This window comes from Rhinoderma darwinii, chromosome 11, assembly GCF_050947455.1.
Source record: "Rhinoderma darwinii isolate aRhiDar2 chromosome 11, aRhiDar2.hap1, whole genome shotgun sequence".
NCBI lineage: Eukaryota > Metazoa > Chordata > Amphibia > Anura > Rhinodermatidae > Rhinoderma > Rhinoderma darwinii.
The window spans coordinates 75,467,476-75,485,698 of record NC_134697.1 but is presented as its reverse complement, the minus strand read 5'-3'; the positions used below and the strand labels follow the sequence as shown (position 1 = coordinate 75,485,698).

General features: G+C 43.4%; 1 protein-coding gene across 1 annotated transcript; it reads right to left on the bottom strand.

Moving 5' to 3' along the window:
• Positions 1-9,179: 9,179 nt before the first annotated feature.
• Positions 9,180-14,599, bottom strand: LOC142662967 (meteorin-like protein). The gene is made up of 4 exons (XM_075841261.1): positions 14,442-14,599; positions 11,364-11,764; positions 11,132-11,191; positions 9,180-9,493 (listed from the first exon to the last, which is right to left on the bottom strand). Exons 1-4 carry the CDS (start codon positions 14,543-14,545, stop codon positions 9,180-9,182), a joined length of 879 nt encoding a protein of 292 aa, XP_075697376.1. The 5' UTR covers positions 14,546-14,599.
• Between the last annotated feature and the right edge of the window lie 3,624 nt (positions 14,600-18,223).

The window sequence follows — 18,223 nt, the reverse complement described above, 5'->3', positions numbered from 1 at the left end:
AGAGCAATTTTAAGGGAGTGGGCCCTTTCCCTTTTAAGGCGCGCCCCATGTTTTATGAGGACCCCCCTGAGAACACATTTAAGGGCTTCCCAACGAACCAAGGGGGACGTGTCATCCTGGGCATGATCAAGAGTGAAATGTTCCACCGTTTGAAGCAAATCAGCATGGCACACCCCATCCAGGAGCAGGGACTCATTCAGTCTCCAGGTCCAGGGGCCTTTAGTGATGAAGGGGAGATGTAAGGTACAATATACCGGGGCATGGTCAGACCACAGGATACTGCCAATGGACGTAGATGCTACCCAGGGGAGAGCATGTTGCTGAAGGAAAATGTAATCCAAGCGACTGTAGGTGCCATGCGGATGGGAGTAAAAACTATAATCCTTATCCGCGGGATGTTGAATGCGCCATGCATCACACAGTTGAAGCTGTAGGAGAGCACGCCTCACACGCCTAATAGCACCGTATGCAACACTAGAGCGACCAGTAGAATTATCCACCGTCGGATCCAGAGTAAGGTTAAAGTCTCCGCACAGCACCACAGTCCCTCGGACCACCGGAAGGGCGGTTTCTATTAGTTGAAGAATGAAGGGCACCTGACCCTGGTTAGGAGCATAAGCGTTAATCACCGTGAATTCTCTCCCACCAATATTAAGCACTAAGATGATGTATCTCGCATCGGGATCCACAACAAGATCGACAACCTGATGGGGGAGAGACTTGTGAAGGGCTATGGCAACTCCACACGATCTGGAAAGGGGGTTATTACTGAAATGCCACGTAGTGTAGTGTTTGTGCTTGATAGTAGGGGTATGTCCCTCCTTAAAGTGTGTTTCCTGGAAGCATGCAATGTGTACCTTACGCTTGTGTAGATGGTGTAAAATTTGCGCCCGCTTTTCAGGAACATTCAGCCCCTTCACGTTGAAGGAGGCAATAGTAAGGTCAGCCATGGATGCAGACTAAACGGCTCGCTGAGGAATGCCGGCTAACGCACGAAGGATCGGAGTCCAGGATCGCCAGGAGGGAAGCAGAGGAGGGAAACAAGCTAGGAGTAAAGAACAGAGCATTAGAGAAAAACACAGACATAAAATCAAACAAAAAAGGCAGTAGGAAAACAACTGCCGCACAAGCTAAGCGCACAATTGCGGAAGACCAAAAATGCGGTCCAAAACCTACAGGGGGAAGGTGACAACTATGCATAAGAGTTATCCGCACTCCCTAGCGTACAATAATATAAGTATTAACAGCTTTAACATCATTTGCACACTTTAAATAACAAGAGAGGAAGACATTGGAAGGCATCTGAAGGTAATGCTCAAAGCAACAAGCAATCTTGAAAACAGACAGCAGTAAGTAAATAAAAGGAGGAATTCCAAGAGCGGCAATCCGGGTCATCACGCCGAACGGGCGATCTCCATGGGTGGAGTAGGGTCACGTTCTTGTCGGCGTCTAGATCGTCTGCGGGGTCCACGTGGAGGGCGACCCTCCAACACCGCTAGGGGCCCCGAGAATGGGCGTCTCCCCCGCCATCCCCCGCCAGCAGAGGATAACAACGAGGGCCACTCCGGTAATGCAACATGAGGAAGATTCAAGTCCCGCAAGAAACCAGGCAGGTCGATCGGGGATCGCACAGTGAAGGTACGGCCCTCCTGTCGGACCATCAGGGCAAACGGGAAGCCCCACCTGTAGATGATGTCCCGGTTTCGGAGTACCTCCAGCAGGGGTTTGAGAGCAGCTCTTTGCGCCAGCGTGTGTCGAGATAAATCCGGCAAAATACGTAACTGCGTGCCTTGGTGGAGAATGATGGGCTGCCGTCTGATTTTTTGGAGGATAGAGTCCTTGATTGCGTAGAAATGGATTCGGCAGATGACATCCCTCGGCCGAGGATCATCAACACTTACAGGGCGGAGAGCTCTATGGTCCCTAGTCGATCTCTATATGGGTATTCGGCGGACGGCCTAGTAAAGTATTGAAGATGGTGGAGAGAGTCGAAAACAGATCAGACGCAGGAACAGATTCGGGCAATCCTCGAACACGTAGGTTGTTCCTCCTATTACGGTTTTCAATATCATCAAGATGCTGCTGCAAAGTGAACAACTGAGCTGAGTGCTGCTGGATAGAGGATTGGATATCTGCAATAGCGGCATTATCAGCAACCCGATCCTGCGTAAGAGTGTCCACCCTCGTAGAAAGTGAGGAAAGTTCAGCACGAAACTGTGTAAACTCCAGCTTGCATTCTTCCACGATCTGTCTGGCAAAGGAAGTCATATCAGCCCTAGTAGGCAACAATTGAACAAGCTTGCGGATATCTGAGAGAGTCGCCGGCCGATTTTCACACATAGATCCAGACAACGGGTCGGTAAAACTTAATCCACTACTGGCTGGCGTGTCCACTTCAGGCGACGGGAGTGGGTGCAATTGAGGACCTTGGCCACTTGCAGGTAGTGCAGGCATAGTCCCGGGGTGCTGGGGAGATCCCATAAGCAGGGTCGAGGCTAAGATTGTTGGGGCATTGGGGTAGCTGTGCCGTGCGGAGCTGGAGGACCAAGAGGGAGAGGCTCCCACCAGCCCCGGATCCCTGGGTGGAAGGGGGAGAACTGGAGCTATCAGTCCCATAGGGTGTGAGGTGAGCTGGGTGATGGGAGGCTCAGGGCCTCGGTACTCACTGTGCCTCCTAGCTAGCTCCTCCAACTGCAGAACAGCAGGCAGGGCAGGTGCGGTGTCCCTCACTCCAGGGGATGGTAGTAGGCCGCAGTCGGGTCTCGGAAGGAGAGGGCCCGCAGGCCATGAGAGCAGTGACGAAGAAGGGTGGCAGCCATCTTGAGAGGCCACATGGTCTTGTGACCGGGGAACGCGTCCGCCGCTACAGGGGCCTCCGATGCCTCCCAGCAAGACCGGGGATCTGGTGCCTCTGGGTCCGGTACCTCCTGCGCTGGCACGCTCTCTTTCGGAGCAGCTGAAAGGAGGGCCGCGCTCTCCAGAGCAGGCCCGCATCCGCAAGCCTCATGGTCCCGGCGGCCATCTTGGAAAGCGGCAGGCGTTGTCGGCCGGGCCGCAGGATCCATCGCAGCCCGGGAAGGAGACAGAGGATCGGGGATCTCCAGGGTCTGCACCTCAGAGGGTGAGTGGACATGTCCTGCTGTCATCTCCGGGCACTGGTCCATTGGAGATGGAGAGGTCGGGCGGCCATTTTGACCCCCGGCCTCGGCCCGCGTCGCAGCCCGCAGCTGCATCTGGGGCTGTCGCCCAAAATAATCCCCGATATCGCGCTGGGGCGATGAGGGACATGTAGGGGCTGCTGCTCTTGCTTTTTTAGAATTCTTCCCCATATCTGGGAGCGGATGTCAGCCGATTTCAGAAACGCTAGTAGAGGAGCTGGAGAGAGCACGTCTTCACTCTCCCATAGCTGGCCACGCCCCGTTAAGTACATTTTAATGCTTCAGCATGACCTATCCATTATGGGTTGGCTGTAGTTTTTCCACATTGACATTAATAGAGAAAAGTTGCAATACCATGTGATAAAAGTGATGTGGTTTTATATATACAGTACTGTGCAAAGGTTCTCATGAGAAGTAAATGGTATTCTGTATGCCTAAATCTATTAATATACCCCTACCTCCCAATTTTCAAATACAGTACTGTGCATTAGTGTTTTTTTTTTATCAAGTAATAAAATACAAAGTAAATGAACATAAGAGTAATCTAAATCAAATCAATATTTGGTGTGACCACACTTTGTCTTCAAAACAGCATCAATTCTTCTAGGTACACTTGCACAAAGTCATGGATTTTGTAGGATTATAGTCAGGTGTGTGATTAACCAATTATACCAAACAGATGATAATGATTATAATTTTCATATGTAGGTTGAAACACAGTCATTAACTGTAACAGAAACGGCTGTGTAGGAGGCTTAAAACTGGGTGAGGAACAGCCAAACTCTGCTACAAACGTGAGGTCGTGGAAGACCCTTTCATGTCACAGGTCCACCATGGCAAAACTTAGCACAGCAACAAGACACAAGGTAGTTATACTGCATCAGCAAGGTCTCTCCCAGCTAAAGATTTCAAAGCAGACTGGGGTTTCAAGATGTGTTGTAAAAACATATTTTGAAGGAGCACAAAGAAGTGGGCAACTTTGAGGACCATAGACGCAGTGGTCGGCCAAGGAAACTTAGTGCAGAAGATCAAAGACACATCATGCTTACTTCACTTCGAAATCGGAAGATGTCAGCAGTGCCATCAGCTCAGAACTGGCAGAAACTAGTGGGATCTAGGTACATCCATCTACTGTTCTGAGATGTTCGGCCAGAAGTGGTCTACATGGAAGAATTGCGCCCAAAAAGCCATACCTTTGATGTGGAAACAAGGCCAAGATAATAATCTACTGACGAAATGTAGGAATTTGGTGCTGAAAAATGTACAATAATGAATGTTTGCAGGCAACAGTGAAGCATGGTGGAGGTTCCTTGCAAGTTTGGGCAAATGGAATTGGGGATTTTATCAGGATCAATGGTGTCCCCCTATGCTGAGAAATACAGGCAGATACTTATCCATGATCCAAATATCATCAGGGAGGCGTCTGATTAGCTCCAAATTTATTCCTCAGCAGGGCAACAACCCCAAACATACAGTCAATGTCATTAAGAACTATCTTCAGCATAAAGAAGAACTAGGAGCCCTGGAAGTGATGATATGGCCCCTACAGAGCCATGATCTCAACATCATCGAGTCTGTCTGGGATTACATGAAGAGACAGAAGGATTTGAGGAAGTCTACATCCACAAAAGATTGAGGTTCATTCTTTAAGATGTTTGGAACAACCTCCTTGTCGTGTTCCTTCAAAAACTGTGTGCAAGTGTATCTAGAAGAATTGATGCTGTTTTAAAGGCAAATGGTGGTAACACCAAACATTGATTTGATTTAGTTTTATCTTCTGTTCATTCATTCATTTGTTAATTGATAAAAAAGCTATTAACACTTATATTTTTGAAAGCATTCTTACTTTGCCTCATTTTGCCACAACTATCCAAAAGTTTTGCACAGCACTGTATATATATATATATATATATATATATATATATATATAAAACTGATATTGATATTTGTGTATTCTTTCAATTTTACGTTTAGTTAGAGATTAGTCTCTACAGCATGAGGACAGTCATCTGCACATAGTGACATCGTAGTTTGCAACTGCCTCAGACAACAGGAGGGGCATCTTCTTGGTCTATGAATTCAATTGAGTCAGTCTTTTAAAACGTATATCTTGTGAAATAAATGAAGTTGAAACCTTTTTGCTAATGAAATATTTAGTGGCTGAAAAGAGGACTATTATGGAGATGTGGTGGAAGCAGATGGGGGGAATGTTAAGGTGACAGATACCATTCAGAAGTAGGAGGACACAATTACTCTCAGGGCATGAGTTTCACCCTATTGCTAGTGCAGCATATTCAAAAAGAAAAGGGAATGAGACTCAGAAAGTAACTGCCAAAAGAGCCACAACCTTACCAGATACTCTGAAATTCACTAGAAATGCCAGCACCCAATGAGCCCTTTGTCTTCCCCCTTCTGTTACAATAGCAGTCAATGCATGCCTAATTACCCATGAATATCAATTATCCTCTGGGTGAACTGCACGAGCTAGCACAACACAAAGCCATGTAGATATGGTAATTTTTACTCTTTTATTGCATTCTAATACCTACTACAACAAAGACAAGATGGCCCTTCTGTGTCACACTCTTCTGTCTGCCATCAATATCCTCCACTATTAAATTACCTAGAGACCAAAACATTGCATTGCTTTACAAAGATCTACCAGACTTGGGTCACTGAGTAGATACCATACCACTTTCTCAATATCTATCTATCTATCTATCTATCTATCTATCTATCTATCTATCTATCTATCTATCTATCTATCTATCTATCTATCTATCTATCTATCTATCTATCTATCTATCTATCTATCTGTAAATAGGCAGCTCTCACAAAGGCTTATAGTGAAAAAAGAGGGTGATTTATTGACCCAAAAAGTGCAACGTTTTGGCTCCCACAACCTGAGCCTTCAGGCTTGAGAAAGGCTCAGGTTGTGTGAGCCGAAACGTTGCACTTTTGGGGTCAATAAAGCACCTTCTTTTTTTCACTATAATCCTTTGTGAGTGCTGCCTATTTACTGCTTTTTTTCTAGAGGGACAGTGGTCAGTTCCTTAAGGCCTCATGCACACGACCGTAGCCATGTGCACGGCCGTGATTTTCGGGTAGGCCAGCCGTGGAGTGTCAACCGCGAGCCGCCCGCTAATCGCGGGCTGTGCACATGGCCGCGTGCATTATTTCCTATGAGCCTGGACTGCAGAACATGGCCGTAATAAGACATGTCCGTTCTCCTGGGCCATGCACGGACCATGGAAACCACGGTTGTGTGCATGGGCCAGTAGGAATGAAAGGGGCCGCAAATGTCCCATGGATTTTCGTGGGAATTGTGGCCGCAAAGGCACGTTTGTGTGCATAGTGCCTAAGGCTTGCACCCCCTTTCATTTAAGCCTGTGCTGCTTGATTCTATTTTTGTATCTATCTATCTATCTATCTATCTATCTATCTATCTATCTATCTATCTATCTATCTATCTATCTATCTATCTATCTATCTATCTATCTATCTATCATCTATCTGTCTCTCTGTCTATCTGTCTCTCTGTCTATCTGTCTATCTGTCTATCTGTCTGTCTGTCTGTCTATCTATCTCTGTTATTTATATATAGGTAGCAATCTTTATCTTGACTCTGATAACTTTCTGAAGCGTGATGAAGTTTTTACCACTGTGTATTTTAAAAAGTTAATGATCGCTACATCTGTATATCTGCAATATAACTGTAGGAATACCTCTTATTCACACTGTGCAGTTTTTTTATGTCTTTGTTTTGTTTTGTTTTTTTGGTAGGGGAGTATTTTTTTTAAACTAAAATAAACATAAATCCAAACAGAGAAGTGCACAATTTCCTTCATAATTTTCCATATTTAGGATCCAGTTTGTTGGCTTAAAAACTACAGTAATATTCCATTGTGAACAAGGCCAAAAACATTTGGTTGATGGATGCACAGGACAACGAAGACTTAGTGTAAACAGATGCAGGGCATCTAAAATGCATTTAAACTGACTTTTAGCAAATCCTAGGAAAAAGAACAGTTCCTCTTTAAACGTTACGTTGCCGACCACGCACCTGGCAAAAATGTAAAAGTAAGATGTGGCCAGGAGTGCAGACAGTTTGATTTCTTAAGCAGCCATATAACACCAGGACGTGTGGCGTCATATAATTCCCTAGGCCCCACTCGCTCTTCTGTCCACATCTCGCGCCATTTTTAAAATGGGAGAGGCGCGGTCAACAACATAATTGGAGGTATCCTCTAAATAAATTTCTTTGTTTTGATTCCACAAATTTCTAATTAACATATGATTCCTGTGCGGCTTATAGTGAAATGTTAACAGGAGCCAAAATACAAAATGTGTTTTATGTGACCTCTGTTGATTTATTACATTTTACTATTTGTCCTCCTCTGTCAGTGCAATCACAGTAATTATATTCATTCATCAACACAAGTATAACAGGAAAGAAAGATGACTTTCAATCCAGACGTCACAGTTTGGACTTCACATGTAGCAAAACAGTTGCGCTTCTATGAGTAAGTTTCACCATAATGGGTACTTCACACTCTGCACTTCCTCATATACATTAAAGAAATAAATCTCTTAAGGAAATGGAAAGATAGGACTGCTGTGAATGTTAAGGCTCATGCACATGGCCATATTACAGCTCTGTACAACCTCCCAGGTGTATAGAGCTGTAAAACAGCATCCGCAGAAGTGTATGGGTCCTTATAAATGCCCCAGATTTCATGTTTGAATTTATTAAAAAAACAAGCTGCGGAATGCTCTGTCGGACTTCAACATTGATTATTTCATAATTCTGGCGACGCACGGAGCACCAGACATTGGCACACAGAGTGGGCCTCTGCCATGTTTATGAGGCTTTACCTGTAATATTGTAAACAACACTAGTCATTCAAGTATAAATGTGGTATAATATTATGATCCATATAAACAATATGACAAATATGGTCGTTTGTTAAACAGGCTCTGTGACCACATTATAAGTGGCCTATCTTCTACATAATGTGATCGGTGCTGTAATGTAGATTACAGCAGTGTTTTTTATTTAGAAAAACGATCATTTTTGACGGAGTTATGAACGATTTTATCTTTATGCTAGTGACTCTCTTAATGGACAACTGGGCGTGTTTTACTTTTTGACCAAGTGGGCGTTGTGGAGAGAAGTGTATGATGCTGACCAATCAGTGACCAATCAGCGTCATACACTTCTCTCCATTCATTTACACTGCATATAGTAATCTTACTACATCACTATGTGCAACCACATGAACACACATTAACGTCACTCAAGTGTCCTGACAATGAATAGACATCACCTCCAGCCAGGACGTGATGTCTGTTCAGAATCCTGACATTTCGGTAATGTTTGTGTGTGATTTACAGCAAGGCAAGCGTAATCTTGTTTTGAATGATAGTTTACAGCGTAATCTCGGGAGATTACGCTTGCCTTGCTGTAAATCACACACAAACGTTACCGAAGTGTCAGGATTCTGAATAGACATCCCGTTCTGGCTGGAGGTAATGTATATTCATTGTCAGGACACTTCAGTAATGTTAATGTGTGTGTATGTGGCTGCACATAGTGATCTAGTAAGAACACTAGGTGCTGTGTAAATTAATGGAGAGAAGTGTATGACGCTGATTGGTCACTGTTTGGTCAGCGTCATACACTTCTCTCCACAACGCCCACTTGGTTAAAAAGTAAAACACGTACAGTTGGGCATTATAAAACTCATTAGCATAAAGCTAATATAGGTCATAACTCCGTCAAAAATGATCATTTTTCTAAATAGAAAACACTGCTGTAATCTACATTACAGCACTGATCATATTATGTAGAAGATAAGGTAATTATAATGTGGTGACAGAGCTTCTTTAACTCTGAATCATAAACACTATACAGAACTTAAAAACAAACAAATCACAAGAGCAATGTAAACAGTCAATTCAAGTTTCAAAAGAACATAAAAAAGAGTTATATATTGCAATAAAACACAAAAAATACAATGTTTATGTCTGGAAATCACAAGGATTACTTCTCAGCTTTTTGGCTTTCTGGTAAATCTCTATAAAGTCCTTGTATCGAGGGGCACATCCCAGCCAGGCATCCCCAAAATGTTCACTGCCAGTAAAAAGAAAGTCACCAGCTCCTTTCCTGACTCTGCATTGCAATAAAGTTCTGATGTGTCCACTCCATGTGCCAGTGATGTCATCTGGCTGGAAAATACTGTTTCTTTGTCTGTGAACCCTTAGAGCATTGATGTCCACTTGAGAAATCTGAGTCCCCAGGTCATGGAAAACATGTATAATTGAGCCTCTAACCACTAAAAAAGCAAAAAATAAATAAATAAAAACAAGGTCATTAGTTGTAAAAGACTCAATATTAATTCCATGTTCCATATGGTTTCTTGGTAGTATTGTGGAAGCCTACTCCCAGACATATGATTAGTTAATATAAGAAATACCAGAAAATATTTTGTTGCTTTTTGCACATGATGGTATCTAGTCTTTTAATTTATATATCAAGAAATATGTTAAACTAAAGTCTAGTTTTGACAGTGTCTTTATGGATCAAATATTAATTTCAATGCGTAAAACAGTTTTGTTCCAAAAGCTGCAGATTTTTTTTTACTCTTCTGATACATTATGAAACAAAATTAAGTGAAGCTAAAACTAATTTCCTCCGTTGACTGCATTGAATTAATCTTCATTTCATAACAAAGAACTTATTTCTAAACACTTTGGAGCTTGTAGGGGCTAATTTCATTTCTGTAGATTTATGTGATTTGGATAAGTGATGTGCTAAGTGAGTTAAATCCTTGCTTGCAAGGCCATCGTGTTGTTTTCAGATTTCCTATAAGGAATTTTAAAAGCTCTTTTAAAGGTGCTACTGCCATTAATGTTCTGCTTTCACAACCAGTGGTCAGTAAAGTTTTATATTTTAACTTCCATATTGTGTATTTATTAAGTATTTTAGGGCGTTTTATCATGTATACATTCTCCGGGACTTCCTATATCAGTGTATCTTTCTACACTTGATCCAGAACAAAGCAAATTATATCATGATTTTATTAAATGGGAAGAAATAAGAATTAGTTTAAAAATGTGATCTTTAAAGGGTAACCAAACTTTAAAAAAACTTTTGACACTTCATAGTGACATGTCTAATGTTTTGATCGGTGGCAGTCCAAGCACTGAGACCACCACTGATCGCTAAAACAAAGCAGCAGAAGTGGTCGAGTGAGCGCGAGCTGCTTACTTTCTGATTGGCTTTCCTCGGAAAGCTGAGCAAGCAGTTTACGGACTCTATTGAGCCTGTACATCTCTCGCTTGGCTTTCCGTCAAAATTCACTTATAGCCATAGCCAATACATAGTTACATAGGCTGAAAAAACCCACAGGTACTTTAAAGGGGTTTTTCTATCAGAGACTTTCATGACATATCCACAGAATATGTCATAAATGTCAGATAGATGCGGGTCCCACATCTGGGACCCACACCTATCCCTAGAACGGGGCCCCCTATACCCTGTTCTACCTATGTCTGTTCTCGCTGCCTCCCGGCCACTTCCTGGTTATGTGGTCGGGAGTTACGATGTTTCCATAACTCCCATAGTAGTGAATGGCAGTTACCGTAGCAGCGTGGCATGGCGAGCTATGCTGTTTCCGTAACTACCATTCAGTTCTATGGGACTTACGAAAACAGCGTAGCTCAGAGAGATACGCTGTTTTCGTAACTCCCGACCATGTAACCTTTTTCATGGTCAGTGACAACACAGCGGCAGAACGGGGTTTAGGGGGCCCAGAGGTGGGACCTGCATCTATCGGACATTTATGACATATCCTGTGGATATGTTATAAATGTTCCTCATTGGAAAACCCCTCTAAGTTTAATGCATTTGTGGGAATTGCAGGTTGAGCATAATTTGAGAAGTATGGTGTTTAGAAACCTAGGACACCTACCAAAGTCACTTGTACAAACAGCCATGAGCAGGTCTTCATTGTCACAAGGTCGACAAGCATCTAGTCATAAAATAAAATAAAACCATACGTTACCAAATAATTCAAAAATAATGCAAAAATAAATGCCCACCCCCCTCACATAAAAAGGACCATTAGACAGCACATTAGCAATAAATAGATTTTTTTTTTATATAGTATAGTTATATTTGTTGACCTATGGGCACAATCTTACCTTCCACTAGTGCAAACTTTTGGAATACAGCTCCTGAAGTTTGGTTGTTAAGGAGCTCATACTGAAACCCTGTAGTCCTTCTGCTCAGATCCTTTTGTGGACTGGCCTGTAAGAACAGAGCTACTCTCTGAGAACTGCCCATGCCAAAGCAATGCACCTTCCTTACTCCATCTACCTCATTAACTAGAAGGTGTAGTTCTCTACTCCTCTCCACATAGAGGTTAGCACCTTGAAATTGTGAATGAGGCTTAATGCAGACAGTGGTATGTTTGCTGTTGATCAGGTTGGGTTCAAGAATAACACGCAAGGCTCGAACTGGGTACATCCATTCCAATGAACCTTCTGTACAGCGGAGGTGAACTTGTTCCACAGCTCGTGAGCGAGAGTCCGAACTAAGACCACTGGAAAATAAATTATGTCAAATAAAATGATTTAAAATAATGCAAAAACTAACTACAATATAAAAGTGGCTATACATGTGGTGATGTGCAGAAAGTCCAAAACATTATTTGATAAAGATTTGATCTAATGAAATGATATTAATTTTGTTAAGGATCTGGGATTGGTATGGTGTGTTTCTTATCTTAAGCTTCGTTCACATATCCGTTTGGGCTATATTCTGACGTTCCGTCTGAGGTTTCCGTCAGAATAGAGCCCTGAATGACACAAACGGAATTCATAGGTTTCCGCTTCCATCACCATTGATTTAATTGTTTCCGGTGCCAATTGTTCACTAGTCTACTACGCTATTGATTCCGTCAAAACGACGGAACGCTTGCACAACTGAGACAAACGTTTGTGTCCGTCAGGGCTCTATTCTGACGGACCCCCACTAATCGTTAAAACAAAGCACTTGTGTGAGCACTTGTGTGAGCACCCAGCCGCTTAGTTTCTGTTTGGCTTTTTCCGGAAATCTGATGTATCGGAGTACGGGCTAATAGACTTTCAATTGAGTCCGTCCTCCAATACATTGATTTCTAGAAAAAGTCGAACAGAAACGAAGTGGCTGAGCGCTCACACGAGTGCTTCAACTGCTACATTTTAGCGATTGATGGGGGTCTCAGTGCTCAGACCACACCACTCAAAACTTCTGACATGTCACTATGATATGTCATAAGTTTGTTAAACGTTTAGCTACACCTTAAAGAGGCTCTGTCACCAGATTTTGCAACCCCTATCTGCTATTGCAGCAGATAGGCGCTGCAATGTAGATTACAGTAACGTTTTTATTTTTAAAAAACGAGCATTTTTGGCCAAGTTATGACCATTTTTGTAGTTATGCAAATGAGGCTTGCAAAAGTCCAAGTGGGTGTGTTTAAAAGTAAAAGTCCAAGTGGGCGTGTATTATGTGCGTACATCGGGGCGTTTTTACTACTTTTACTAGCTGGGCGTTCTGACGAGAAGTATCATCCACTTCTCTTCAGAACGCCCAGCTTCTGGCAGTGCAGACACAGCGTGTTCTCGAGAGATCACGCTGTGTCGTCACTCACAGGTCCTGCATCGTGTCAGACGAGCGAGGACACCGGCACCAGAGGCTTCAGTTGATTCTGCAGCAGCATCGGCGTTAGCAGGTAAGTAGATGTAGCTACTTACCTGCAAACGCTGATGCTGCTGCAGAATCATCTGTAGCCTCTGGTGCCGATGTGTCCTCGCTCGTCTGACACGATGCAGGACCTGTGAGTGACGACACAGCGTGATCTCTCGAGAACACGCTGTGTCTGCACTGCCAGAAGCTGGGCGTTCTGAAGAGAAGTGGATGATACTTCTCGTCAGAGCGCCAAGCTAGTAAAAGTATTAAAAACGCCCCGATGTACGCACATAATACACGCCCAGTTGGACTTTTACTTTTAAACACACCCACTTGGACTTTTGCAAGCCTCATTTGCATAACTACAAAAATGGTCATAACTTGGCCAAAAATGCTCGTTTTTTAAAAATAAAAACGTTACTGTAATCTACATTGCAGCGCCGATCTGCTGCAATAGCAGATAGGGGCTGCAAAATCTGGTGACAGAGCCTCTTTAAGTTGTGCATTTGGTCATTTGCAGTATTTGAAGAGTACACTTCTTGGTCAGTATGGTTGGATTTTTGTTAAATGGTCTGCAAAATTCCCTCATGTATAACTAGTCTAAGCCCAGGATCACACAAAGCTTTGATGTCGTTTTGGCGCAGCTTTTTCCAGAAGTGGATCCAAACGGAAGGAAAGGTATAATGAAAAAACTGATACTTATTCTATCCGTAAAACTGAGTTAAAAACTGCCTCAAAAACTGCATCAAAACTGTGTGTGTGTGATCCATCTCCTTTCTTTTGTGTCCACTTCTGTGTTTGGCTGAAAATGTGAGGTAAGGCATGCTTCTTACTGCAGTTGTAGAGCACTCAATCAGATTTCGGCTCACAATTTAAAAGTGTCATTTATCTCCTAATAATGTCTAGTTTGCTAAATTAAGTACAATATAGATTCTGCATAGTTTTGTCCAAATAACTCAGTTATACATTCACTATGACACCAGGGTCAACTTCATTTAGTGATAACATTCTGCCAGTCAGCACAAACTTTATCTTGGTCTAAAGTAATCTCAAACAATGTAAACAATCTAAACAATGTCATTTCAGGAAACGTAAGATCACAAATTGTTGTGGTTAGACAGATGGTTTAGGTTTAAAAGTTGAGATTTGAAATGCAGCATCCATTCAAGATAAGTATACAGTATACAGTGCATTTTTTTCTTATACATCTAATGGCTCCATAGAAGAAATGTTATTTTGGAAAACTAATGTTATAAAATGCAAAACTACACAACACATGAGAAATAAAACAAGTTTATTTATAAAACTTTTGTATAACACAACTCTTTTCCTATCTGTCACTGACCCAACGTGTGAATGCAATATAAGATCTGCAAAATGTACTAATGAAATTATATAGATAGATACTATAAAAACGGTATATACGAATTTGACTGTGGAGCAGGAGCAAGGAAACATTTCATACATACAGTCAGTCTTCTCAGACTTCACACATTCAATTTAATGTCTATTAAAATGTAAAGTATTTATATTTCTTGCATTTTACATACCTTCCCTTCCAGCTACAGAAGTCCCCTGCAATGCACCACAGTCTCCTGCTCGATAGTACAGTTAATAGAAGGAGAAGGGTCAGCAGTCTTCTTGACTTATGCATGTTGTGACCCCACTGTGTTATCTGCTGAATAGACACAACTGAGTGTGGCTACATCTGCCTGCAGCCAGACCTCCCTATAGGCATCCTCATTTGAAACCTTCTCCATTCATAGGAGAACCAGACAATATGAAAAAACTTTGTAGATACAATTTGCAACTACATTAGGCTGCATTGTAAAGTATTATTTATTCTGATTTTAGTGACAAATATCTCTATAGAAAAATACATTTAATTCCATGTTTACGTAAATTACAATTTACAGACTTATTTTCCCCTAGCAGCATTGCTTATAGCAGAGGATTTCTTCAACATATGGCACCCAATGGAGTAACATGCACCAGTACATAGCTGATGTGCAGGGGGCTGTATGAAAGGAGACGGAATTCCCTACAGCTCTATATTACGGAGCTGCAGAGAACTATGTGTTCTGTCATACAATCTACGTATGCCGCTATATGGGGCTCCAAACCAAGTGCGGACAAATGGTCTAGTCTGGGAATATTTTGCTTGCAATAAATGACGCGCTTTATTTGTTGAACAATATAGATAATGATAGGATGCTTATAGATAATTGTTCGCTAGACAATTGTAAATCTGCTTTAGTATAATTTTCCTTATGAAGGCGATAGGCTCCCTGAAAGAACAGCAAAGTCTATTATTTAGTATGTGCATTCTCTTTAGAAAGGTACTGGACTTGTAACCCCATGTAGGTAAATAGCCATATTATATGCATCTATTTCTAAATGTGATGAACTTCATCTGCCAAAAAAGGAAGAGGATCTCACTCAAGCACCAACTGTGGAATTGATTCCTGCCATAGGGCAGGCTGAGGATCTGAAGGGTATTGTCTGAGTCTTAGATGGTTCAACAATAAAAATTCAATGTCTTCAGCCATCTGTTACCTTGTCACAGAGAAATGTTTAGCGCAATAACAGGAGAATCTGCAAGAAAAAAAACACCATAGGAAAATGTTTAGCCCAATAAAATCCAGCATAGGAATGTAATATCCAAGCTGTTTTGCAGTTTGTGGAAAGTCTTAAGGAGATTGACTACTTTTTAAACAGTAGCAGTGGGGCAGCTATAAGGGTCGAAAATGGCGAACCTGCCACGAAGCCAGGGGGACCGCGGCCCCCTGACACACATCTATTAAAAGTTACTATAGTATGGGGCCTATGTAATAAACTACACGGGCCCCTTTTACTATAGTAACAGTATACTTACCGTCCTCGTTTCCGGGTGCTCCGGGCGTCTTTCAGCGTCTTGACGCTATGAGTGCTGCACACAACGTCATGAGGCAGAATTGTGTCAGGACCTGTGCTGCACTCGGAGCCGAAGAGGAGGGTAAGGATAAGATTACTGTCTAATGGGGCCCTATGTCTTGGCCCACCATGTGGTAGGCTTAGATACAGTGCCCAGCAGACAGGATCATACATGGTGTTCTTCCGGGGTTCTTCCATACATGGATGTAAAAGCAACAAGCAATGGCTTTTGACAAGCCCTCCAAAAATTTACCCTTTTTTTTGGCAGATGCCTGCCAGGGTTCCTCCATACATGGATGTAAAAGCAACAAGCAATGGCTTTTGACAAGCCCTCCAAAAATTTACCCTTTTTATTGGCAGATGCCTGCCGGGGTTCTTCCATACATAGATGTAAAAGCAACAAGCAATGGCTTTTGACAAGCCCTCCAAAAATTGACCCTTTTTATTGGCAGATGGCTGCCGGGGTTCTTCCATACATGGATGTAAAAGCAACAAGCAATGGCTTTTGACAAGCCCTACAAAAATTGACCCTTTTTATTGGCAGATGCCTGCCGGGGTTCTTCCATACATGGATGTAAAAGCAACAAGCAATGGCTTTTGACAAGCCCTCCAAAAATGTACCCTTTTTTTTGGCAGATGCCTGCCAGGGTTCTTCCATACATGGATGTAAAAGCAACAAGCAATGGCTTTTGACAAGCCCTCCAAAAATTGACCCTTTTTATTGGCAGATGCCTGCCGGGGTTCTTCCATACATGGATGTAAAAGCAACAAGCAATGGCTTTTGACAAGCCCTCCAAAAATTGACCCTTTTTATTGGCAAGGGTGAGTAGCAGCAGCACATGAAAAAAAGAGACTGGACGACAGTCACAGGAGTGGACAAAGCCCTGTGGTGGGGCAGGCCTGCTTGTAGCAGACGGGCGGCAGTGGAGGTGTATTGGTGGTAGTAGAGGTAGCCAACACAGACAGCAAGGTTGGTAGTAGTAGTAGTAGTAGCAGCAGCACATTAAAAAAGAGACTGGACGACAGTCACAGGACAAAGCCCTGTGGTGGGGCAGGCCTCAGGCCTGCTTGTAGCAGACAGCAGTGGTGGTGTATTGTTGGTAGTAGAGGTAGCCAACACAGACAGCAAGGGTGGTAGACTGGTAGTAGCAGCAGCACATTAAAAAAAGAGACTGGACGACAGTCACAGGAGTGGACAAAGCCCTGTGGTGGGGCAGGCCTGCTTGTAGAAGACGGGCGGCAGTGGAGGTGTATTGGTGGTAGTAGAGGTAGCCAACACAGACAGCAAGGGTGGTAGACTGGTAGTAGCAGCAGCACATTAAAAAAAGAGACTGGACGACAGTCACAGGACAAAGCCCTGTGGTGGGGCAGGCCTGCTTGTAGCAGATGGGTGGCAGTGGAGGTGTATTGGTGGTAGTAGAGGTAGCCAACACAGACAGCAAGGGTGGTAGTAGTAGTAGCAGCACATTAAAAAAAGAGACTGGACGACAGTCACAGGACAAAGCCCTGTGGTGGGGCAGGCCTGCTTGTAGCAGACGGGCGGCAGTGGAGGTGTATTGGTGGTAGTAGAGGTAGCCAACACAGACAGCAAGGGTGGTAGACTGTTAGCAGCAGCAGCACATTAAAAAAAGAGACTGGACGACAGTCACAGGAGTGGACAAAGCCCTGTGGTGGGGCAGGCCTGCTTGTAGCAGACGGGCGGCAGTGGAGGTGTATTGGTGGTAGTAGAGGTAGCCAACACAGACAGCAAGGTTGGTAGTAGTAGTAGCAGCAGCACATTAAAAAAAGAGACTGGACGACAGTCACAGGACAAAGCCCTGTGGTGGGGCAGGCCTCAGGCCTGCTTGTAGCAGACAGCAGTGGTGGTGTATTGTTGGTAGTAGAGGTAGCCAACACAGACAGCAAGGGTGGTAGTAGTAGTAGTAGCAGCAGCACATTAAAAAAAGAGACTGGATGACAGTCACAGGACAAAGCCCTGTGGTGGGGCAGGCCTCAGGCCTGCTTGTAGCAGACGGGCGGCAGTGGAGGTGTATTGGTGGTAGTAGAGGTAGCCAACACAGACAGCAAGGGTGGTAGTGGTAGTAGCAGCAGCACATTGAAAAAAGAGTGGATAGGACAGAATCCCGTAGTAGCAGGCGGCAGTAGCAGGCGGCAGCGGCAGCAGCAGCGGCAATGTCAGATCTAATCAGTGGCATCAGGCACAGGGGTTTTAAAATCCTCACAGATCCACGCTTGATTCATTTTCAGAAACGTGAGATTTTCCAAGCTGTTGGCGGACAATCTTGTTCGCTTAGGGGTGACGAAGCCCCCTGCCGCGCTGAATACCCTCTCTGACGCTACACTGGAGGGTGGACAAGACAGTACACCCATGGAAAACTGGGCTAGTTCTTGCCAATGATCCAATCTGCTGACCCAGAAG

Coding starts and splice junctions, on each gene's coding strand:
- LOC142662967 (XM_075841261.1), bottom strand. CDS start 14,545: ATGCATAAGTCAAGAAGACTGCTGACCCTTCTCCTTCTATTAACTGTA. Junction 11,765..14,441: donor TTCTGTAGCTGGAAGGGAAG/GTATGTAAAATG, acceptor TTTATTTTCCAG/TGGTCTTAGTTCGGACTCTC. Junction 11,192..11,363: donor AAAGTTTGCACTAGTGGAAG/GTAAGATTGTGC, acceptor TTTTATGACTAG/ATGCTTGTCGACCTTGTGAC.